Source organism: Macrotis lagotis, chromosome 1 (assembly GCF_037893015.1).
Source record: "Macrotis lagotis isolate mMagLag1 chromosome 1, bilby.v1.9.chrom.fasta, whole genome shotgun sequence".
Classification (NCBI taxonomy): Eukaryota; Metazoa; Chordata; class Mammalia; order Peramelemorphia; family Peramelidae; genus Macrotis; species Macrotis lagotis.
The window spans coordinates 362,392,734-362,418,378 of record NC_133658.1 but is presented as its reverse complement, the minus strand read 5'-3'; the positions used below and the strand labels follow the sequence as shown (position 1 = coordinate 362,418,378).

At 33.6% G+C, this 25,645-nt stretch overlaps 1 protein-coding gene across 12 annotated transcripts in view; it reads left to right on the top strand.

Moving 5' to 3' along the window:
- The window catches only part of NSD1 (nuclear receptor binding SET domain protein 1), a 160,556-nt gene that overhangs the window by 54,032 nt on the left and 80,879 nt on the right, over nt 1–25,645 (top strand). For all 12 annotated transcript variants that reach the window (XM_074212296.1, XM_074212295.1, XM_074212293.1 and 9 more), the window contains 2 exons: nt 18,434–18,569; nt 24,400–24,572. In XM_074212296.1, the coding sequence (XP_074068397.1) occupies nt 18,434–18,569; nt 24,400–24,572 (309 nt within the window). The remainder of the gene's footprint in view (nt 1–18,433; nt 18,570–24,399; nt 24,573–25,645) is intronic.

The following is a 25,645-nucleotide window of genomic DNA, read 5'->3' as shown; positions in this document are numbered from 1 at the left end:
ATATAGGAGATAAATATTCTTTAATTTTCGACTAGATTCTTTTTCCTAAACCTAGTGACCCCTGAGAATTTTCTAAAGGTTCCACCATATTTTTATTCATAATTCAATCTGTGTGTTCCCTAACTCCTCTTATTTGAATACCTCACTAGGATCTAGGATAAACTCTATTTATTCAAACAGATGATAATCTCCTCCTTGGAGTTGAATCATTCTTTTTTTCTGGTTTCCTTTTGTATCTGTTGTCTTAGATTCCTCTTTAATCTCTGAGTCAGTCTGCCTGGGGCATTTCTTGTTTGTTTGCTAATAATGATATTTTTTAACCTTTGAATACCCCAGAAGGTACTTTTTAATTATATCAAAGATACCTTTTTAAAAATTTTAAAAAAATTTTTTATATCAAAGATATATTTCAGATTTTTTGTGTTTCCTTTCTGCACCAGTTAGGTCCATGACTTGCCGCTTCTTTTTGGACTCTTTTTTGCAAGGCAATAGGATTAAGTGACTTGCCCAAAGTCACACAGCTAGGTAATTAAGTGTCTGAGGATAGATTTGAACTCAGGTCCTCCTGCCTTAAGGGCTGGTGCTCTATCTACTGCCTTACCTTAGCTACCCTGGCTTGGCCACTTTTTAGATCAGTTTTACTATTACAGGAAAAGTAGGATTTATATCTCTGATGTAGTGCATATGGGAATAGTTATTAATTTCTTTTGTAGTTGTCTTAGACAAAGTAAAGATGGATGATAATTTATTTTAAAAAAAATACTAGAAGGGGGGCGGCTAGGTGGCATAGTAGATAAAGTACCGGCCCTGGAGTCAGGAGTACCTGGGCACTTAATAATCACCTAGCTGTGTGGCCTTGGGCAAGCCACTTAACACCATTTACCTTGCAAAAATAAAAATAAAAATAAAAAAAAAAACAAAAAAATATTAGAAAACCCAGATCCTATTTCTTATTAGTCATGTAATTCTTTTTTTTTTCAAGGCAAATAAATGGGGTTAAGTGGCTTGCCCAAGACCACACAGCTAGGTGATTATTAAGTTTCTGAGGCTGGATTTGAACCCAGGTACTCTGACTCCAGAGCCAGTGCTCTATCCACTGTGCCACCTAGCTGCCCCAGTCATGTAATTCTGATTGTCAGTTTCCTTTAGTGTAGTCTTCTTTTTCTCATCTGTACAATGGAAATAAGCCATTTTGTCTACCTCTTAGAATAGTTTTATAAAATAAATATAAAATGACTAGATAATTAATGAAGACCCAACTCTTCCAGTCCTGATTAAGGCTCTGTGGTTGAAAAGACATGAATTTGAAATCTAGGTAATTTGAAATTGAGGATTGATTATAATGTGAAACTGGTAAATGGTAAAAGGGAAATTTACAAGATCTTGATGGGTTTTTTAATTACTTGTAAAGGCAATTTTTAACTTCATTTAAAAAAAATTTTTGTTACACATTTTCTCCCTCCTTAGTTGACTGTCTCATCCCTAAAATGGTAAGCTATGTATATAAGTTATATATATGGACTGTCATATAAAATATTTCCATATTCATCTTGTGAAAGAATAAACAGAACAAAGGGAAAAAGCAAAAAAGATAAAGAAAATGAAAATAGTATGCTTTCTTCTGCATTCAGATTCTATTCAATTCTTTCTCTGAATGTGGATACCATTGTCTGTCATGTTCCTTTGGAATGTCTTCATTGTATAGTTGAGAGGAGATAAGTTTTTCTTAATTGATCATCTCACTGAGCTGCTACCTGTGTACAAAGTTTTCCTGGTTCTGATCTCTGTACTTAACTTTTGCATCCATTTATGTAAGTCCAGAGGTTTCTGAGATTCTTCTCCTTGTCATTTCTTAGAGCACAATAGTATTTCCTTACATTCACATAATACAACTTGTTTAGCCATTCCCCAATTGATGGACATCCCCCTCAGTTTCCAATTCTTTGCCACCATGAAAAAGAGCTACTATAAATACTTTTGTACATTAAAGTCCTTTCCCTTTTTTTATGTTTTCTTTGGTATTCAGTCCTATTTGTTATATTGCTGGATCAAAGGTTATACATAGTTTGATTGCCCTTTGGGCATAGTTCCAAATGGCTGTCTAGAATGTTTGGATTGGGGCGGCTAGGTGGCACAGTGGACAGAGCATTGGCCCTGTAGTCAGGAGTACCTGAGTTCAAATTCAGCCTCAGACACTTAATAATAATCTAGTTGTGTGGCCTTGGGCAAGCCACTTAATCCCATTTGCCTTGTAAAAACTTAAAAAAAATTAAACAAAACACTTGGATCAATTCATAACTCTGCCGGCAATGCATTAATGTCCTAATTAATTTTTCCATGATGTCTAAATTGTTTATCCTTTTCTGTCATAAGAGCTAATCTGATAACGTGTGAAAACTCTGCATTCATATTTTTTGACCATTTATTAATTGGAAAATGAATTGTATTCTTACAAATTTGACTCAGTTTTCTTTATAATTGAGAAATGAGGCCTTTATCAGAGATAGATGCTATAAAAATTGATTCCCAGATTTCTGTTTTCCTTCTAATCTGGATTGCATTGGTTTTCTCTTTGCAAAAACTTTGAATTTAGTGTACTTCAAATGAATCATTTTACGTCCCACAGTGCTCTCTGTTTCTTTCTTGGTCAAAAATTCTTCCTTTCTCCATAGATCTGATAGATAAACTATTCCTAATTTGCTTTTATGTCTAAATCATGTATGTATCTATTCTGAGCTTATCTTTTAATATTGTATAAGATTATGATTTATACCTAGTTTCTGCCATATTGTTCTTCAATTTTCCTAGTAAGTTTTGTCATTTAGTGAGTTCTTATCCCAGAAACTATGTACATACAAGAAATCCACATAATGACCTAGCCAAATGGAGATATCCAATATCTCGCTTTGAAACCCCAAGCATAGTTTGGCATAGGAATCCATACTTCTTCCCTAGGCATTCTGTCCACTTTTGGGACAAATCGGAATCTCTTAGAGTAAAAATCACCAAAAATGATACAGTCCAGGAATGATAGTGGTAGAGCTCATTGTGATAAAATGAGAAAAGCATTGAATTTGAATTCAAAAATATTCCAGTTTCTAAACCTACCTTCCTACTAAACTGTGCCACCCAAAAATGAACAAATCATTCAGTAAAATGAGAAGCTTGGATTAGGAAGTAGAACTTCCTTTCAGTTTTCTGATCAAAAGAATATTAATCAAAAGAATATTATGTTTTATGTAGTTGACATCTCTTAAATATGTTCAGAGATTGAATAAAACTTATATGAGGGTTATGCAAATATCAGAAAGTAGTATAAAATTCATAGGTATATATGATGGGACTAGATTTTGTGGACCAAACACAGTTGCTAGTTTTTTTAAGTGGCATATTATCTATTTATAAATACTGATTACCATTTTGTTACTTTATACAGTGGTTTCTAGAAAATAGCCTTGTGAAGTAGAGAGTACAGGCATTGTTTCCATCTTACAGGTAATGAAACTGAGGCAGTATCTCAGATTGAATGATTTACAAAAACAGAACTAGAATTTGTCTCCAGGCTTTCAGCAGATATTCTTGCCCTGTATTGTTCAAATCATGTGCTTCAAGCTCTTTTACCTCTGTGAGAAAGAAGTGGTGTGTTGGTTGGTAAAGAGGAATAGATTTGTAATCATTAGGACCTGGGTTAGAATAGCTTGTCATTCACCACCATTGTGACTTTGAGCTAGTCAATTTCCTCTTCCCTAAAAATAAGAGGATTAGGCAGCTCCTGCTGATATCACCATTTGGTGACACTACTTTAGGAGGGGTCCTAGTCAAGTGTCTTTATGAATGTTGCCTAGAAAAGATGGAGGCTTAGGAAGGCAGTGAGTTCAGAATCCTGGACTTTAAACTGGCAGAGGTCAGATGGTTTTATTTGGCTATCTTTTTTTTTTTTTTTGCAAGGCAATGGGGTTAAGTGGCTTGCCCAAGGCCACACAGCTATGTAATTGTTAAGTGTCTGAGGCTGGATTTGAATTGAGGTACTCCTGACTCCAAGGCCAGTGTTCTATCCACTGCATCATCTAGCTGCCCTTTATTTGGTTATCTTAACATTAACTGCAGAGTAAAGCAAATTCATGCTAATTCCTAGTCACATTGTTAAAAGTAAAACATGGTCACTTGACTCTAACCCAATACAAATATATAATGAAACAATTTTAAATATGAGTTTTTATCTTTTTTAATATAACAACAAATAATAAGTGTATTACAAAGTAATAGTTATAGAAACCAAGCATTTTTTAAATATATATTTTTATTTTGTTAAATATTTCTCTGTTATATTTTCAGAATTTTTAACATTAATTTTTTAAAACATTTGAATTCCAAATTCTCTGTTCCTTTTACCCTCCCCCTCCTATTTGAGAAGGCAAGAAATATATTGATTATTCATTTGAAGTTATGCAAAACATATTTACATATTAGCTGTGTTGCAATAGGAACCCCCTCTCCCCCCAAATCCCAAGGAAAAAAAAGTGAGAAAAGCATATTTCAGACTGCACTTAGAATTCATTATCAGTTGTTTCTGGAGGTGGATAGAATTTTTAATCATGGGTCTTTTGGAATTGTTTTGGATTATTATCTTTATCAGAATGGCTAAGCCTTTCTCAGTTGATCTTTGCTATAGGCAGTGCTGTTATTCTTTGCAATGTTAAGGTTTTGCTCACTTCATTTTGCATCAATTCTTGTAAGACTTATCCAGGTTTTTTGAAACTATCCTCATCATTTCTTATAGTTATAATAGTATTCCACATCACAATCATATACCCCAACTTGTTGAGCATTCCCCAATTGATGGGGGATCCCTTTAATTTCCAAATTTTTCTGTCATAAAAAAGAGCTGTTAAAAATATTTTTGTGGGGTGGCTAGGTGGCGCAGTGGATAGACAAAAACCTAAAAAAAAATTTTTTTTGTACAAATAATATCTTTTCATTTTTCTTTGATCTCTTTGGAACACAGACCTAGTAATGATAATCCTGGGACAAAGGGCATGTCTGATTTTATATTTCATCATAGTTCCAAATTGTTCTTTAGAATGATTGGACCAGTTCACAACTCCACCTACAATACAATTCCTATCCCAGTTTTTCCACCTCCCCTCCTGTCTTTGTTATTTTCCTTTTTTTGGTCACATTTACCATTCTGATATATGTGATATGGTACTTCAGAATTGTTTTAATTTGCCTTTCTCTACTTGATGGTGATTTAGAGTATTTTTTCATGGTCTATTCATATTTGATTTCTTCTTCTGAAATGATTCATATCTTTCAACCATGTATCAGTTGGGAAATTCATCTTATTTTTATGAATTTGAGTCAGTTCTCTATATTTGAGAAATGGAATTTTTATTTGTTTTGGCTTTTTTTTTGCAAGGCAATGGGGTTAAATGACTTGCTCAAGGTCACACAGCTAGGTAATTATTAAATGTCTGAGGCTGGATTTGAGCTCAGGACTTTCTCACTCCAGAGCCAGTGCTCTATATACTGTGCCACCTAGCTGCCTCTGAAATGAAACTGTTATAAGAGAAAATTGCTGAAAAATTTTTTTCTCAGTTTCCTTAGAAAATTTAAAAAACAAAAATATTACTGAATATTATACCGAAAGTTAAGACTATGTAATATGACAGAAATGTCATAATCGACATTTAAAATTACTTTCACAGTCTTTTTACTAAATCATTATATATTCCTGGTAGGTGAGAACTTTTTCCACATTCTCATTAAGTTTGTACATTAACATACTCATATAACAAATCATCCAGGAGGACCTGGGATGATGATCTGGAATCATTAATGCCCCAGAATGAGTAAAAACATATTGTCCTTGAGATAATTTTTCAACAGTTGTACAAAAATAACTTGAAAACAAGTCTTTAGATCATCTTTGGAAAAAACTATATCTTTGGTCACCCATTCTTTGTTATTTGATCATCAAAGAAGTGGAAGTGAACAGGGATTATAGTCTTTCAGAGTGAGAGGATTTGAAGGTGTATAAAAAAGATTTTATATTAATTTAAAATCACATACTATATTGCAGTATTTCCACATAGAATTGTTAGTAGGTGATCCTTAGACAGCTTAAATCTATATTGAATTTTGATGATTATCATATTATTTGATCCTCACAACAATCCTGAAAGTTAGGTATGATTATTATCTTCATATTACATATGAGGAAAATGATGCAAACAGGTTAACTGATTGGCCCAGGGTCATGCAGCTTGTGTTTGAGGTTGAATTTGAACTCAAGTCTAATGCTCTGTCCAAAATGCCACCTATATACTAATATGCAATGAAACTTAATTTTTAAGCAATTAGATCAACCAAGACTAATAGTAAAAGTTTCTTTATTTTTCCTATCTCTATTTTTCTTTCACTTCCTTAGTTGCATAAACTTGAAGATTTTGTCTAAATGACTGAGGATATACAGCTGCCCCATTTGCAAACCACAAATAGTTGATTCAACTTGGGTCTGTTTTGTTTATTCCATCTGCATATTTTGTAATATTCCTGAGAGCAGGCATTCTTACATTTTGTCCTACTGTTCAATTATATCAGATTTTTGTTCTGTTGTAATAAAGAGACTTTTTTTGTAGTGGCAATATTTTTTCCTTTTATCCATTTTATAAAGCACTCAAAAAATTAACACAACTGTTGATAACATGGTAGGCTGTAACATGGCACATTTAATGTATGTTGATAGGCAAGTGCAGACTGAAGAAATATTGACCATTTACTTAAGTGTTGCATTAATTGGATTTTGGCTCCTATTAAGTTCAACTTGATGTCATTTTATAATTGATATTAAATAAAATTTTGCATTATGGGAATACTCATTAATCATGACCTACTGGTTTATGAAAAATCAAGCACTTTGTTAAAATTCTGCATTGTAGTGATAGGAAAAGCTATATTTGAAGGTTGGCTTCAGGTTGTGGTGCAGCACATGATAATGACAGTTTCATACCCTTTGCAACTACTATTCAGCTTCTAAAGTGGGCTTCTGCATTAGTCCCCAATGTATAGGATCCCCATACCTCATCTCATCTAGAAAAAGAAAGCACAGATGCTTAGCTATTCTGGGCTCTTCAAGTTCTTCATTTTTTTTTTTTTTTTTTTTTTCGTTTTGTTTTGTTTTTGTTTTGTTTTTGCTAGGCAGTGGGGTTAAGTGACTTGCCCCACACAGCTAGGTAGTTATTAAGTGTCTGAGGCCGGATTTGAGCTCAGGTACACCTGACTCCAGGGCCGGTGCTCTATCCACTGTGCTACCTAGCTGTCCCTCTTCAAGCTCTTCAACATTACAATCATTGCACTTGGGAGAAAATTTTGACTTGGAGGTATTTAGTTATGAGATTCTCCATTGCTTCCTCAGTCAAGCACTTACCTTAGCAAGTCCTTTTCCCTCTCTGGAATTCATTTCTCCTAGTTATTTTAAAATAGCAATTCTCTAGGGTTCTAGACAAAGATAAATAATAATAAGTATAATAATAGGTATAATAATAAGTATAATAAAAGTATAATTTACTTTTTCAAATTTCTCTAATTCTGTTTTTTAGTTACTATTTTTTTATTTTTCTCATATAGCCTTCTTGACAATACTCACTCTGTTAGATTTTCTCTCCAGAATAGAATAGAATGGAGTTATGGGATGGGCAAAACGTCAAAGGAGATTTTGGATCCTGTTTCAGAAACATTTCCCAATAACTCAAATTTACAATACAGTTCCCAATAACTTAATTTTTGTATTTAATACTTAACAAGATCTACAGTTTCTTTGGTGAGAATACTTTACCCACAATTGTATGCATATCTCTTTAGAGGCATACTAAATGGTCTTAGTGTTAATTTGCTATCAGTTAGCTACCCTTTTGGCATTTACTCAGCAATGCTGACCCTTAGATTAAAACTGGTTCCATTTCAAGGCTACATTAAAAAAGTTGTTTTTGAGTTTAATGAGACTTACTAGGACTACTTGAATATTATATGGGAGCATTTAAGTAGGTCTTTAGGGAAAATATCGTAAATACTTTAATAGATAATTTTAAAAGAAAATGGTATAGGTGCTTATAATACTGGATCTAAAGTCAGGAAGAACTGGTTTCAGAGTCTACCTCTGACATTTAGTTATATGATCTTAATCACGTAAATGATTTAACAGTGCATATAGCACTTGTTTAACGTTGACCAATTGGATTATGGAGACCCCTCTTTTGTAAAATGAGAATTATGATACCAGTAATGCTTATCTAAAACTTCTGTGAGGTTCAAATGAAATGATGTATGTAAATTAAATGGCAAATTAAAGCACTTTTATAGTTTATTAATAGACTTTAAATATAATAAGTGATATTACTTTGTGACTTACTTTTTCTGCTATAGACATATGGGATTGCTCCATTAAATGGCCATACCATGGGCTTTTTATCCCATAGTAGTTTTGCAGAGGTAATGTGGATAACAAACAGTATGAATAGATATTTTGAATTACATCTCTGCTTCTGGATAAATAACTAGAAGTGCATTTCTAGATTATATTGAAACTATGTATTATGAGTGGTTAATTGGTTTTAGTAAAACATTTGGAAGAAAGTTTGAGAGTAAATGGAAATTCCATATATATATATATTATATTATATATATATATATATATATATATATAATACATATATATTTGTCTAACCTTTTACTAAATGATCCTGTTTAATAAAAATCAGGTATTTTAATATTAGACTTATCATTTGATAAAAATACTAATTTTTGACTAGTAAATGGGGGATTTCCTTATAAATGTGATAAAATATCAGTTGAAGATCAGATTAGAGGTCACCTTGGTCTTAACCTATCCTTGATTTACAGGATAGGATGAAGGAGGTTAAAATTGAAATTACCTGTCAGTCCTAAAATATTTCATTTCAAGCCTTTCAGTGTAAACAAGTAAAGGCACTTAGTAGAAATTACTTACCTTTTTCTAGGAGTTGATACAATCGAGAATATGTATATAATGTTATAGTAACAAAGTGAAGGTTTGAGCCAGATGATCTCAGAGGACTCTTCTACCTCTTACTATATGATTTTTTTTTTGTCTTACAAGACGAGTTGTTTAGATATAAAACTTTTATTTATAGTATGTTCATAAAATCAAGAGATTTCATGTTGGAATGGTTAGAGGTTATGGAGAGGACCATTCAAGACAAATAATACATTTTTAGAGCTTTGCTTGAAGTTGTTGAATGCTCGGAATCAAGAAATAACATGAAGCAATGTCTTGATACAGTGTAAAGTTTGTTGCATTTGTAGTTAGAAGTTCAAGAAATGAAATTAATTCTCTGATCTGTAACATAACTTTTATATACTTAGGCAAACTACTTAATCTTCCTAGACCTCAGTTGTCTCAGGTGTAAAAATGAGGATGTTGAATGACCTCTAAAATTTATTCTAGCTCCATGATCTTATGATCTAACTATTTCTGACCTCTTAAGATGTGCTGAAAGTAGTATGTCTCTCACTGCATATTGGCAAAAAGGTTGCAGTTCTCATTGCAAGTCCCCAGGATTGTAGTATTTTGATGATTCTTCCAAGTCTCTGCTGATCTTTTGTCCAGGACTTTCTCTGAAGAACTATGCTACGTCAGAAATTGGTTTAAAAAACTTGTGGTACATGGTGAGCTGAACTTTTAGATCTCTCCAGGAAATTGATACCTAGGAACTATTAATTCGTATTTCCTAATATTTTGTTAAAGTTAAAATATTTTATGGTAGAACAAAAATTCTAAAGCCATCTCATCTCTAATCTGATAAAATTCAATTTAGCTACAAATACCATTTTTTAGTGTCTGTTGATATTCTTTTCTATACTTGATAATCAGATTCTTGGAAAACAGGCACATTGATCTCTTGTAGGATCCATATTTGAAGCTTTCTTCCTTGGGAGGACTTACCAATGCTTTGACACCTCAGCAATATTTCCTTGCCCTGAGGGAGTATTGGAATTAGACTTTTGTGGAAGCATTGAAGCAGTTTTGGCTTAGGTTACTATTGTAGTTGAATTTTTGGGATTAATTAATGAATCTTTCTTGAAATGCTGAGACCAAAGATCATGTCATATGAGGGATCAGCTGATGAATTTTAGCCTAGAAAAAAAAAAACTTAAATGAGATATAAAAATTTTCAACTATTTGAGAGGTGTTTATGTTGAAAATTAATAAAACTTGATAGTTGGACTTTTTGGGCAGAACTAGGAATAGTGAATAAAAGTTATTGAGGCAAGTTTTGATTCAGTGATGAGAAAAAGTTTTTAGAATGATGGCTATCCCAAAGTGGCATGGTCTTTGTAAGTGTTATTTTCCTATCACAGTAGATCTTCTAGCAGAGTCTAGGTAACTATTACTTTTTGACGAGTTCTTTAGTTTGAATTTATGAACCTATATTTACTACCCTTTAGCTATCTTTATGAAACTCATTTCTGTCTGTAGTTATAAAAATATACTCATTTAAGTTTATTTTATTTTTTATGTTACAAATTTAAATATCAGTTTTATATTTTATTTTTACATATTTTATATAGATAAAAGTATTTATTTTATTTAGTTCTATGATAGCATTGATATCAGTATGCATTTTCTCATAGGGCAGATGAAGCTTTTCCAGAAACATCTCATTTTGTATGATCCTTATCTCTACATTTCCATAAATCTCCTCTATGGAGAATCTAGCAGTTCGTTGAAGCCCTATTCTGGTTCTTTTATTTCTTTATTAAAATAGTGTGTACTAATGTATGTAGTATAATGTATATAGTACTTGAGCAGCTTGTTCCAGTTACTTAAGTTTTTTTTTTTCCGTTTGTTTGTTTTTGCAAGGCAATGGGGTTAAGTGGCTTGCCTAAGGCCACATGGCTAGGTAATTATTAAGTGTCTGAAACCAGATTTGAACTCCTGACTCCAGGGCTGGTGCTCTCTATCCACTGCGCCACCTAGCTGCCCTTAGTTACATATGGTTTTATTAAAAATGAAAGAGAACTTCCAGTGGTTCTAATGGTTTTCAGTGTTTCAAACAGGAATGAGATACCTTCCTAAACAATGTTAAGATTTCCTTTTTAACCAAAAAAAAGTTATGTAGTGGTTTTTTAAACAAAATTAATAAATGAGAGACTTTAGAAAAATGTGGGGTTTTTTTGCAAGGCAGTGGGATTAAATGACTTGCCTAAGGTCATACTGCTAGGTAATTATTTGGTGTTTGTGGCCAGATTTGAACCTGGTCCTCCTGACTCCAGGTCTAGTGTTTTATCCACTGCACCACCTAGCTGCCCCAAAACATGTGATTTTGGGTCTATTTTTTGTGTGTTGACAGAAACCCCAGAGTTAAATTTTTAATGCTATTTTCTAGACTGGAGACGAGAAATCTAGAAGATGTTTGTTGGCTTTTTGCAGTTGTCCTATTCTTGGGGTGAAGTGGCAGGGTACTAGGGAAGAAGAAGCAGAGTAGGGAAGAGTTGAAAACCTGTGATTTTGGGGGGGAGGGGGGGTTTTAAAAAGCTTTTTTTTTTTTAAGGTTTTTGCAAGGCAATGGGGTTAAGTGGCTTGCCCAAGGCCACAAGGCTAGGTAATTATTAAGTGTCTGAGACCAGATTTGAACCCAGGTACTCCTGACTCCAGGGCTGGTGCTTTATCCACTGCACCACCTAGCCGCCTCAAAAAGCTTCTTGTCAGGAAGTAACTTCTGACACAAATCTATAGATCTTTTGTACATTATAAGTCTCTTTTTTTTTAAATAAAAGAAAGATTTTATTTATTTTGAATTTTACAATTTTTCCTCTATTCTTTCTTCCCTCCCCCACCCCTCCACAGAAAGCAGTCTGTTAGTCTTTACATTGTTTCCATGGTATACATTGATCTAAGTTGAATGTGATGAGAGAGAAATTATATCCTTAGGAAAATAAAATAAAGTATAAGAGATAGTAAAATTGAATAATAAGATAATGTTTTGTTTTGTTTTTTTAACTAAAGGTAATAAATAGTCTTTGTTCAAACTCCACAGTTGTTTCTCTGGATACAGATGGTGTTCTTCATTGCAGATAGCCTAAAGTTGTACCTATTTGTTGCACTGATGGAATGAACAATTCCATTAAGGTTGATCATCACCCACCCCCATGTTGCTGTTAGTGTTGTACTTTATAGTCTTAAATCAGGGATTTTTTTTTTAAGGATTTTGCAAGGCAAATGGGGTTAAGTGGCTTGCCCAAGGCCACACAGCTAGGTAATTATTAAGTGTCTGAGCCCGGATTTGAACCCAGGTACTCCTGACTCCAGGGCCGGTGCTTTATCCACTGAGCCACCTAGCCGCCCCTTAAATCAGGGATTCTTAATCTGAGATCCAGGAACGTGGGTTTTTTTTTTTGTTTTGTTTTGTTTTGTTTTTTTACAAGGCAACGGGATTAAGCAGCTTGCCCAAGGTCACACAGCTAGGTAATTAAGTGTCTGAGGACAGATTCAAACTCAGGTCCTCTTGACTCCTATTCACTGTGCCACCTAGCTGCCCCCCAGGAACTGATTTTGTTAAGAAGAAATTTCCGTAAGTATATTTTAGTGTAGTTTTTAGTTTCCTTTGCTATCCTATGCATTGTTTTATATGCTTAAATATGTTCTGAGAATGATCCATAGATTTCTGTGGCTTGCTATAGAATTGCCAAAGGGGTCTTTGGGAAGGTGGGGGGTGCCAGAACTCTGAATTAAAGAGTTTCCTAGGAGTACTGAGAGGGCATTGAGAGTTTTAGGGACTTAGACCCAAGATCATTTAGTTAATGTGTCAGAGTGGGGACTTAAATTCAAGTCTTGATTTTGAGATTGGTTCTGTATCTACTGTGCCAGCTTGCTTTCTTAGTCTTCTTTCATTCAAAGACAATGTGAGGATATGCTGTTTTGTTTTTTTTTTGGTTTTGTTTTTTTGGTTTTATTTCAGTCGACCAAAATCCACATTTTTGACCCTTTCCCACTTCCATTGAGGGAGAAAAAGAAAATTTCAAACTCCTAAAATGCTCTTTTAGATTGACTTGGGTAATGCCATGTCTTTTGGTCTTGATTTGCTCCCTCCAATTTAGAGAGAAGAAATGACATGGGGGCAGCTAGGTGGCACAGTGGATGGAGCACCGGCCTTGGAGTCAGGAGTACCTGGGTTCAAATCCAACCTCAGACACTTAATAATTACCTAGCTGTGTGGCCTTGGGCAAGCCACTTAACCCCATTGCCTTGCAAAATCTAAAAAAAAAAAGAAATGACTTGACCATTTCATATAGCTTTTCTCTAGTCCACATTGTGTTGGAAGGAAGGAAGAACGGAAGAATATACATTTACTATGCCATTTGCCAGGCACTGTGATATATTTGATCCACATTGGAATTTTAGAGAAATTAAGTGATATTCTCAGAATCACTCAGTTGTTACTTAGTTTTTCATGACTCTCCAGGTCCAGGGTTCTATTCCTGCTCCAGAATTGTGAGTAAACTTCAAAATGAATGCGAGACAAATATATTGTTAATAAACTTAGTAACAGTAATATCTTAGTTCTCTAAAGTTTAGAAAGTACTCTCTCTCTATATATATTACTTCTGTTGAATCTCACAAAAGTCTTTTCTACTTTTAAGATGAGAAAACTGAGCCTCAAAGAAATTGTGACCCCCCCCCCCCCATGGTTGCATATTTAATGTCAATGTTGATTTTTTTTTTAAGGCCAGGCTAGTACTTAGTTCTCTTTCTATTTTATTTCATCACAATTTTATTTTTTTTTATTGTATTGTGTTGTTTTCTTTCCTTATATTTTTGTCCCAGCTCTCCTGTCACTGTATATGGCACAAACAGATTTCAGTTCATCCAAACATACCTTTTTTATTTAGGTAATAAAGTTTCTGACATAGCTTTTTATTCTTTTTGGAGTCTTAACTCATTGTTATATATTGGGATTTTTAGGGCCTTAGACTGGAGGAGAATTATGACACATATTTTTTACTCCAAAAGAGATTCTTTTCTATTTAAAGACAAATGAAATAATAATATAAGGACTGATCATCATTTAATACTATATCATGTAACATGTGCCTTCCAGTGCTAAAGATTCAGAGGATGGAGATCTCCCTCAGGTAGGGAAGAAAGTAGGGAATCATTGCAAATCTTCAAAGAGGATACTCATACATACTAACATAAGTGTCCCCTAGGTCTCTAAGTTGGGCCATTTTCTTTTTCTTTCTTTCTACTTAGCTTGGTGAACTTATCAGGTCCCATGTATTAATTATTTTCTCTGCACTGATCATTCTTTAATCTAATTCTTCAGTCTCATATCTCCAACTATTTTTCACATCTTGATGCCTATCTGCTCATCTATACTAATTTGGGAACAGGATTTACTTTTTCATATAAAGAATATAATATTTTCCCATAAAGCATATTTACTTTAACATTGAATCTCTTTTCACCAATTTTTTTCAAAGCTATTGAGCCCTTTTGTCAGGGTTTATTTTTAGTTAAATTTTGCTCATGGGAATTTAGCTTACCTGAGTTTCTGCAACCACTATTTCTATTGTGGAGGATTGAGAGACGGTAGTAAGGGAAAAGGGGTCATTCTCCCTAGTGCTGGACTCCATCCTTCATTCCCTCAGGACTAGGCTCATGGCTCCAATCTCAGAGTTTTTCCTATTTGAAAAATGGACTTTGGAAATGAAAGTCGCAGATTTTGGCTCCTTTCCTAGGAATCTCTGAATTTTCTCCTTGAATTGGTACTTGGGGATTCTCATAGTTCTTTTTTTGATCTTTCTCACTGATCCAGTGGTTTCTAAGACTTAATATAAATAAAATATTTCAGAATTAATGTCTGTCAAATAAGTAACCTTTCTAAATTTTTTTAACTTTAAAGTAAAAATCTTCCTTTGGGAATGAATGACACAGGAAATAAACTCCTATAATAATTGTTGAAGTCATAGGATCTAGAGTTAGAAGAGACTTGGGATGATCTAATCTTAATTCTCTTCTCCACCCTCTGCCATTATTTCACAGATGAGGAAAATGAGGACCAAGATTGATTTGCTTTGCTCATAAAGGTAGTAAGGGTAGAGCCAGGATTTGACTAGACAGTGAGAGGTAATGGTGAAAGTTTCCTGGATTTGGAACCACAGGACCAAGATTCAATTTCTCTCTCTCCTGTGACCAGTGAAGCAAGTAGTCTCTTAGCCTTTTTGAGACTCATTTCATCTCTGAAGTCTCTTCTGCCTTTAAATCTCAGGATCTGATCACCTCTCTGCTAAGGAAACAATCAGTTTTGCTTGAAATCATTGAAATATGTGAATCTAAGAGATTTTCCAAAGATTTTGCCACATAGATGGCAAACAAGTCAGAATTCAAAACTCAGGTCCTCTGATTCTGTATGTATTGTTTTTCCTTCTAGTATAAAGTGCTGGTCATAGAGAAGAAGGGAAAAGAGAATAATAATGATAGGGAAAACCACCATTTTATTGCCTGTTTTATCTGGTTGCTTCTATATTGTCCTTGAGGGAACCTCTCTTCTTGGTCCTTACTTGACTTACCTTAGATCTTGGGAATCACTCCCTAAAGGTCTTCTGAACTTCCCATCCCTCCTGGTTTCAAATAGTACAATAGTGTTCCATCACATAAGTATACCACAGTTCATTAAGCCACTCCCCAGTTGATGGACTTTCACTCAATTTACAATTCTTTGCCACCACAAACAGGGCTGCTATGAATATTTTTGTACAAGTGGTGTTTTTACTCTTTTTCATAATTTCTTCAGGGTATAGACCCAGTAGTGATGTTGCTGGATCAAAGAGTATGCACATTTTTGTTGCCTTTTGGGCATAATTCCACATTGCTTTCCAGAAAGGTTGGATTTACCACATCCCTTCCAGCATTGATCATTGTCCTTTCTGGTTATATTGGCCAATCTGAGAGGTGTGACGTGGTATCTCAGAGATACTTTAATTTGCATTTCTTTAATAAGTAGTAATTTAAAGCAATTTTTCACATGACTATGGATTGCTTTGCTTTCCTCATCTGTAAGTTGCCTTTACATATCCTTTGACCATTTGTCAATTGGGAATGGCTTATTTTTTTTTAATTTGACTCAGTTCTCTGTATATTTTAGAAATGAGTACTTTGTCAGAAATGCTAGTTATAAAAATTGTTTCCCAATTTGCTACATTTCTTTTGATCTTGGTTACAGTGGTTTTGTCTGTGCAAAAGCTTTTTAATTTAATGTGATCAAAATTGTCTAGTTTGTTTTCAGTGATGTTCTCCGTTATAAACTGCTTCCTTTTCCATGAAGTTCTTGTAAATTTACTTCCTTCTACAAGAAGCCAGTTCTGCCTTTCTTTTGGTCATTTGTTCTGCTTTGTTATTCTATCTAAGTGTTGTTATCTCATTAAATTGAATTTCTTGAGAATAGGAATTGTCTTTTGCCTTTATTTGTATCCCCAATACTTGGCATGGAGTCTAGAACATAGTAGGCGCTTACTAAGTATTTATTTAGTGACTGAGGAAGTGTTTCAAAACAGCATTCTGTAGTGTTTCCATTCCATTCTACAAATATGTTCAGAGGGGAAAGATGGTAAACTGGACATTATCATGTAGAGGGGGTTCCTGAATAAGTCACTTTTATTTTAGAGTCTGATTCCAACACCATAAAGAGAAAAATTACTTCAGTTTTGCATTGAGGCACTGGTTCCCAGATTAGTTTGAAAGGAAAATTTTTTCAAAGTATTTTTAGGAATGATGAAACAGAGGGAGCTTGAGCATACCTGGACTGGCCTAGTGTACTTCTTGGGTCATAATTGGGACCTAACAGAGCTTTGATGGGTGCAGAATTTTCTAGTCCTCTTCCTTTACCATCCTTTCCTTTCCCTTAAATATAATCATAAGGTAGAGTCCCAAACAGGTCCCCACTGCTGACTATACTAAGTTGCATTGTCTTATCTGTTAGAGTTTTGGGAAAATAGTAAAGTTTTACAAAAAATAAGACAAATGGAGTATATTTTTGTAGTTTAGGGTTGGAAAGTAATTAGAATTTAATAACATAATGTGGGTTTACTTAGGAAATTACTGGTCTGTCTTAACATAATTTTCTGGAGATATTTTATTCATCTTTTGAAATTGGAAGGACCAGAATTCTCTTGTTAGAATGAAGAATAGAATAGATGCCAGCTTTGGTGCTAATTCTCTGGTGTGAGATTTCTCATACTTAATATTATTTTGTAAAAGACTAAATATTTTTTCTTTGATTTTGTTTAGAATTAAATGCTGGACCTTTTAAATGCATATGGCAAAAACTCTTAAGGAATAGAATCGGATCATTTGAGACATTATACTTTATTTGGTGGTTTTTTTTTAAAGTGATCATTAAATTTTTTTTGTTGTTTTTTGGCTAGGCGAGTTACTTGTCCAAAGTCACACAGCTAGGTAATTATTAAGCATCTGAGGCCGAATTTGAATTCAGTTCCTCCTGACTCTAGGGCCAGTACTCTATCAACTGCATAATCTAGCTGTCTCTCAAGTGATAAATGCATTAGGGCTTGTGCAAAGATATCTTGGTTTTTTTTTTTTAAATATACTTGTGCATGTTTACATTTATTACATTGTTGTACCAGTCCTCAAGTTTATATACAGAAAATTTTTTACCATGCCTGCTTCTATGAAACACCCTATATTTAGCCAAGTCAAGTATTACTTAATTATTTAAAATAGCTTATATTTAGATTTAATCATGCTATGGAGGTGTCCCTGAATTCTTGAAGGGTATGAGAGCTCTGGCAGATCTGATCAAGATGTAAATATATCTGATCAAGATGTAAATATATGGGGGGGGCAGTGGGTGTAGTTTGGGCAATTGGGATTAATTGATTTTCCCAGGGTCACAGAACTAGTAAGAGTTTGAGGCCAGATTTGAACTCAAGTTCTTGTGATTTCAGAAGTGATTTTTTTATATCCACTGCATCACCTACCCCTTTACATATGGTACTCATGATAAATTTTAAGTCCCAGATTAAGTCTGGAGAGCCTGAACCAGTTGGTTGCAAAGTGAAGAACTTTTTTAGTCCTTAAATCTACAAAGATGTAGAGTGGGTACATTTAATTCAAGGGTGGGAAGAGAGCAGAGGGCTGTACTGATGAATGAAATCATAGATCTTTGAAATATTGAAGTACTTAAAATTACTGTTATGAACCCAACACCAACATATATTGTTCTGTGTCACATAATTATCTTTTGAAATTTAAACATGGCAGGGTTATATTCATTCAGATTTTATTTTCAGAAGTATATTTCTTTGACTGTTATAAGATATCTTTGTCAATAAGATTTCCATTTTATTTACTTGCCCCTGTTCTGTTTATCCAAAGGGTCAACCCAAGAAAAAGCCTGCTCCTTTGAAATACGGGGTTGGACAACTTGTCTGGGCAAAATTCAATAGACGTCCATGGTGGCCTAGCAGAATTTGTTGCGATCCATTGATGAATACTCATTCAAAAATGAAAGGTAATGTCTGTGACTGATTTTAAAGATAGTTTTCTGTATACTAATGAATTTATATTAAATTTATTTATATAATTAAATGAATTTATATTAAATATATGATTTAATATATAATTCATATATAATGTATCGATTTTAATTAGACTTTTAGTTTAACAGATGAAATTTCAGTCATGAATGAATTTTATCATGGTGCTCTTTTCCCTCTTTTAAAAAATTTTTTTAAATTAATTTTTATTAAAGATAGTATTTGAGTTTTACAATCCCCCCCAATCTTACTTCCTTCCCCCCACCCCCCACAGAAAGCATTCTGTCAGTCTTTGCTTTGTTTCCATGATCCAAATTGGGTGTGATGAGAGAGCGATCATATCCTTAGAGAAGAGACAAGAAGTCTAAGAAGTCTAAGAAGTAACAAGATCAGACAATAAGATATCTGTGTTTTTCTAAATTAAAGGGAATAGTTCTTGAACTTTGTTCAAACTCCACAGCTGCTTATCTGGATACACATGGCACTCTACTTTGCAGACAGCCCAAAATTGCTCCCAATTGTTGCACTGATGGAATGAGCCAGTCCTTCAAGGTTGAACATCACTCCCATGTTGCTGTTAGAGAGTGTACAGTGTTTTTCTTGTTCTGCTCATCTCACTCAGCATCAGTTCATGCAAATCCCTCCAGGCTTCCCTGAAATCCTGTCCCTCCTGGTTTCTAATAGAACAATAGTGTTCCATGACATACATATACCACAGTTTGCTAAGCCATTCCCCAATTGAAGGACATTTACTTGATTTCCAGTTCTTTGCCACCACAAACAGGGCTGCTATAAATATTTTTGTACAAGTGATGTTTTTACCCTTTTTCCATCATCTCTTCAGGGCATAGACCCAGTAGTGTTATTGCTGGGTCAAACGGTATGCACATTTTTGTTGCCCTTTGGGCATAGTTCCAAATAGCTGTCCAGAAGGGTTGGATGAGTTCACAGCTCCACCAACAGTGTAATAGTGTCCCAGATTTCCCACAACCCTTCCAACAACGATCATTATCCTTCCTGGTAATATTGGCCTGCCTGAGAGGTGTGAGGTGGTACCTCAGAGAAGCTTTAATTTGCATTTCTCTAATAATTAATGATTTAGAGCAATTTTTCATATGGCTATGGATTGCTTTGATCTCCTCATCTGTAAATTGCCTTTGCATATCCTTTGACCATTTGTCAATTGGGGAATGGCTTTTTGTTTTAAAAATATGACTCAGTTCTCTGCATATTTTAGAAATGAGTCCTTTGTCAGAATCATTAGTTGTAAAGATTGTTTCCCAATTTACTACATTTCTTTTGGTCTTGGTTACAGCGGTTTTATCTATGCAAAAGCTTTTTAATTTAATGTAATCGAATCATCTAATTGGTTTTTGGTGGTGTTTTCCAACTCTCCCTTAGTCATAAACTGCTTCCCTTTCCATAGATCTGACAGGTAGACTAGTCCTTGATCTTCTAATTTGCTTATAGCATTGTTTTTTATGTCTAAGTCCTGTAACCATTTGGATCTTATCTTGGTAAAGGGTGTTAGGTGTTGGTCTAATCTAAGTTTCTTCCATACTAACTTCCAATTATCCCAACAGTTTTTATCAAAGAGGGAGTTTTTATCCCAATGGCTGGACTCTTTGGGTTTATCAAACAGCAGATTACTATAATCATCTCTTGCTTTTACACTTAGTATATTCCACTGATCCATCACTCTATTTCTTAGCCAATACCAAACGGTTTTGATGATTGATGCTTTATAATATAATTTTAGATCAGGTAGGGCTAAGCCACCTTCTTTTGCACTTTTTTTCATTAAGTTCCTGGCAATTCTTGACTTTTTATTTCTCCATATGATTTGGTTTAGTTCTTTATATTCCCTTGATTTTATCTTAGGACCATTTGACTTTTGTTTTGATGAAGATATATTCTATTGTAGTTATCATTTTCAACTTAGAATTTGGGCTCTAGTAGGAATCTTTTAATTTAGAAAGAATCTGCCTTGTTTTTGAAATAATCACTCTAAAAAGGTTTTAGTTCTTCAGAAAACAGCTAGCTACTCAACCTGATTTCCCCTGTTCTGCCTTTTTTTTTTAAAAGAGAAATGAGGAATAATCCAGTTTTAAAAGGCAGCATCAAACTTTTGCTTTCTTTCTATAAAGTAGTGAGTTTTTATCATTCATTTCAGCTAAATATAATCAGATATTTAGGAGACTTTTTAGAATGTCAGAGAAGGAAAGGACTCCAAATTCTAAAATATTAGAACTTCCCAGGACCATTTAACAGACTATTAGAATAGAATATCAAGGATACTGAAATTAAAAAGTAACAATAGAAAAGGAATCTTACAAATCATCTAGAATGACTTCCTCATTTAGGAAACTAAGACCTAGGGAAGAAGTGACTTTTCCACAGTCACATAGCTAGTTAATTTGCATTATGAAGATATAGCAAATGCTCTTAAAATCTACCGATGAATTTTACATGAATCCTGTTAATTTGGCTATTATTCCAAATGCTATGGAGATTTTAGAAAGCAGTCACTGCTGTTTGTATATGCAGTAGAGATTATATTTAAAATTTCATCACTTTTTAAAAGTAATTAAAAGACATACTTAGTTTAACTATTTTTTTTCATGTTTGTCATATTTGCATTTGAAAAAATAAGAGTAATTGATTCAACTGTCATTGTATAAGGTATCTCCTATTTAGGTCTTCCCACTTTGTGTTTCTATGAAAGTAGTATCTTTCCTGTTAGAGTTAATAAAATTGAAAACATGTCACTTTATAGTTTGTCCCTATTCTTCATGGATCACTGGATTATAGATTTAGATTTGAAAGGAGTATTAGAGACCATCTAGTACATTCCTGCATTTTTTGGATTAGAAATTTAACTGGCCTTCTTGAGGTCAAAGGAATTTAAAAAAGCTATAAGTTGTTTCCTTATCTTAGATAATAAATGAATGAGCATAGATTTTTAACACTAGGTAGAACCTTAGAGGGTATATCCAAATCGCTTGTTTCGCATATAAGACCTAGAGAGGATAAAAACTTGACTAGAAAAGTTAGTTAATGGCAAATCAAGGGCTAGATAGAACTCAGATTTCCTTATTCTAAACTATTGTTGCTTTTAATTCACTGTGCCATAACATACTGTGATGATTTGATCCACTGCAGTTATCTATTTTCAAATTGCTGTTGTGCCCTTGCCTGTTGCTTACTAATTGTTGATAGTCATCTGTCAGTTTAGTATATTACAAAGTAAGTAAAGACTTAATGCTCCTATTGATCACATGTCCTTGCCTTCTCAACTATACTGTGATTATAAGGGCATTAATACCTAGCTTTCAATTATGGAGATCCTTCAATGTTTGCCTCCTCCCCCTCCTTCTATCTTTGCTCCAAAGCCTAACCCTTCACCATTGCATTTGATTCTATTACTTTATTTTCCTACAGTTTCTTGCTCCATTTAGTATACCCTCTTTTTCTTTTGTGTCCTAACTCCTCTGGCCCTCTACCGTCCTACAATGTTTTGGCCTCCCCATAGTAATTAAATAAATTTTTCTTAGACCTTACTTGTCTATTAAAACTTGCATCTTATTTCCTTCCTTTTATAAACATCAAAAAAAATAGTAATTTATGTTCCCCTGCTTCTTCTTATTCTGACTTATTATTTGTTAGGGCAGTATAGTTTATTTAAATTTCTTGTCTGTGCCTCATCTCAACTTTTCTTATATCAATAATGCTTTCTCTGGGACTGATCAGTAGATTCTCATTGCCTATTTAAAAAAGTAAATTCTTTAGTTTGACCTTTATACCCTGTTGCTTCGCTGGTTTTGGACTTTACTTTTCCTATTCGTTGCACATACCATTGCCATTGTGCACTTGTTTTTTTGCCTATATACTTCTGGTTGTGAAATTTTTTTTTCCAATCAGATAGCTTCCTATTTCTTTTTAAATTGTTAATATTCTTTTCCATCCTTAAGGTTATGCCTTGAAGATAACATTTTATTAAAGCCTTTCACACCCAGTGTGATTCCTATTCCTCCTGTCAAACCAGAGCATATGTAGCACTGTCTTGACATTTGTTCCATTCTACTTTTTATTAAAAATTGTTTATATTTTTTGTTTTATCTATTACATTATAAGCTCATTGAAGCTAGGACCCCTGACTTACCATATTTACCTAAAAATACGACTGAGTCTTATATTAATTTTTGCTCCAAAAAAATCCACATTAGGGCTTATTTTCAGGGGATGTCTTTTTTTCACATGTACAACAATCTACATTTATTCATGTGCAAAAAAAAATCTACATTTTACCATGTCCATTCACTATCAAGTGCACGTGTTTTCTGGGGATTGTATTGGTCATTTGGCTGTAAGTTTCAAGTTTATCTGTTTTTACTTAGGCATTTTACCCCTCATCTAAAGGAACTCACTTCGGTATTTGAAAATATTTAAATTTTTATTATTTAAGTATTAATGTTAATGTTGTTATTTATTTATATCTAATTATAAATATTATTGTTTTGTAATTTAATATGTCATTGTGTATTGAAATGGATATACTGAATGTGTCCATCTGACTGATAGTCTTAACTGCATTTTATTTTTGGGGTAGGGCTTATATTATGAGCATCCTGAAAAAATCATTTTATTTTCCAGTTAGATCTTTTTTTACCCCCCTGGGAAAATAAGGTAATTATCTTTACTCACCAACTTCTATTGTGTTTTCCACATAGCATATATTCATAAAATATTTATGTAAATCATATTAGATAAACAAGAGACAAGATTTTGGGTAAGGTGAAACCAAAATATTATCTATGTTTACCTTATCTTTGTATTTGTTCATTTGCTCTATTCATCCTAAAATAATACTGTCTCTTTGTTAGTTCATGTGTTTTAGCTAGGCATTCAAGCCTATTCAGACTGACTTCAGCATATTTTTTCCAATTTCATTTCATTCCTTCCCTACATAGATTCTTAGCTTTAGCAAAATTAATTTGCTAAGGTTTTCCCTTGATTTGTTTTAAGCTTTCCTTAAGACAAGCCCAAGTCATTTTGGAGTGTCCTTTACCTTTTACTTCCTCATCTAATTCCTAGCCAAATCTATCTTACTCATTGAATCCTGTGCAAATTTAAGATAATGCTTTTTTTGTTTGTTTCAGTAAAAGATTTTGTGTATATTGATTGCTGATTATTTCTTATATTTGATTGTCTCACCTTCAAACTTTTTAATAGTGCAAAATATGTAGACAATGTAAGAAGAATCAATGTATTGGTCTGTTTGTTTATTTAATTTGCAGTTGAATTATTTTGACTAATATCTAAAGTACTATGTTCCTAGACAACTAAACTTTTCTTTGTTCCTAATTTTTTTGCTTTTGCTCATAATCTTTGTGGAATGTTTTCTTCCAATCCCCATCCTTTCTTTAGAGCCAGTGAAGTTTTACTTTGTTCTTTCTCATATGGCATTAATCGGTTGTATTCTACATTGTGCCTTATTTATGTGTAAATGTAAACTTACTTCAATTAATTGTTTTTCCCTGAAGTCAGGGAATCCCATAAATTCTAGTAAAGTAACTTATAAATGGATGTTTAATAAGTTGAATTGAGTATTTTTTAACCTTTCTCAGAAAATTATTTGAAAATTTTTTCGTAAGTGGAATTTTCAACCAATGATGAAGTTTTTGCCATTTTCCTCTTTCTTGTGCTTAGCATTCACCTTCTTGAGATAAAAGATATGTGTGTGTGTGTTTGTGTACATATATATATAAATATATATAAATAAATTATACGTATGTCTTTCACTAGTTTCCAGCCAGAGGCCTTATCGGCAGTACTATGTGGAAACCTTAGGAGACCCTTCTGAAAAAGCTTGGGTGGCAGGAAAATCGATTGTCTTATTTGAAGGAAGACATCAATTTGAAGAGCTTCCTGTATTGAGAAGAAGAGGCAAACAGAAAGAAAAAGGCTATAGACATAAGGTAAAGTCAAGGTTTTCTTTTTTCCTAATAGTTCTGATAGTTCCCTGCCTTTAGAAGTTTAGAAGGGTGGATATTTGCAGTAACCTTTAGGAAATGTTCTAAGACTTTTTGATATCCACATAAGTATCTGTGTGGAACCAGATTTAGCCTCCTTTAAATGGTTTTTTATTTTTCAAATATTTATGATTCTTTATCAGTATGATTACTGACTTAGATCAAAGTATCTTCATACTTCAGTAGACTATTTCAGAAGTTTATTTGGCCATGGAAATCACAGTTTCTGGCTAATTCTGGCATATTTTGCTGGTGCTTATACAATAGATATGTAATCAGTTACTGACTGCAATTACCTTTTCTAGGAGTCTTTTTGGCTTGAGTAGGATCTGTTGAGAACCCAAGGCCATCTAGATCTGTTCTGTTGGTTGTAACTAAAGAAAATTCAAGTCTGTTGAGATGAAAATAGGCATTTTGATATCCTAGCAACATTTTCCTGACAGTCCACAAGATGGAGACATTTTTCCATGATATAGGACTGTTTGGTCATCAAAATAAGAAAGATTGATAACATCTCATTTCATAAAATGAGTTTTATATTAGTTTTTTCATATATTTGTGTGTGTATGTGTATCTAGAAAGAAAGAAAGAACGCACAAGCATTTGAATGAGCTCTGGATTGTATAAGCCAATAAACAAACCATTTTAAAGTTGAGTGATCAGTGTACTAGCTCACTTTTTTAATAGCTCTTTTATATTATATATGTGATCATTTGAATGATGGATCTTTGTTGCCTGCTCAGCCCTTTTATAAAAACTGTCTATATCATCCCATTAAGATTTAAATTAGCCCTAAATCAAAGAAGTGAAGTTCCCCTGGATTATACTACTAGTCACTGTTAGAATCATCTTTGAATCTAGGTCTTTTTGACTTTAATCCTAGCCCTGTAACTATTATGCCATGTTGTGTCATATATTACTAGATGGTAGCAAAATACAAAATTTATCTTTAGATGTAAATTATGCAAAACTACCTAGGGAGTAGGGGCAGCTAGGTGGTGCAGTGGATAGAACCCTGG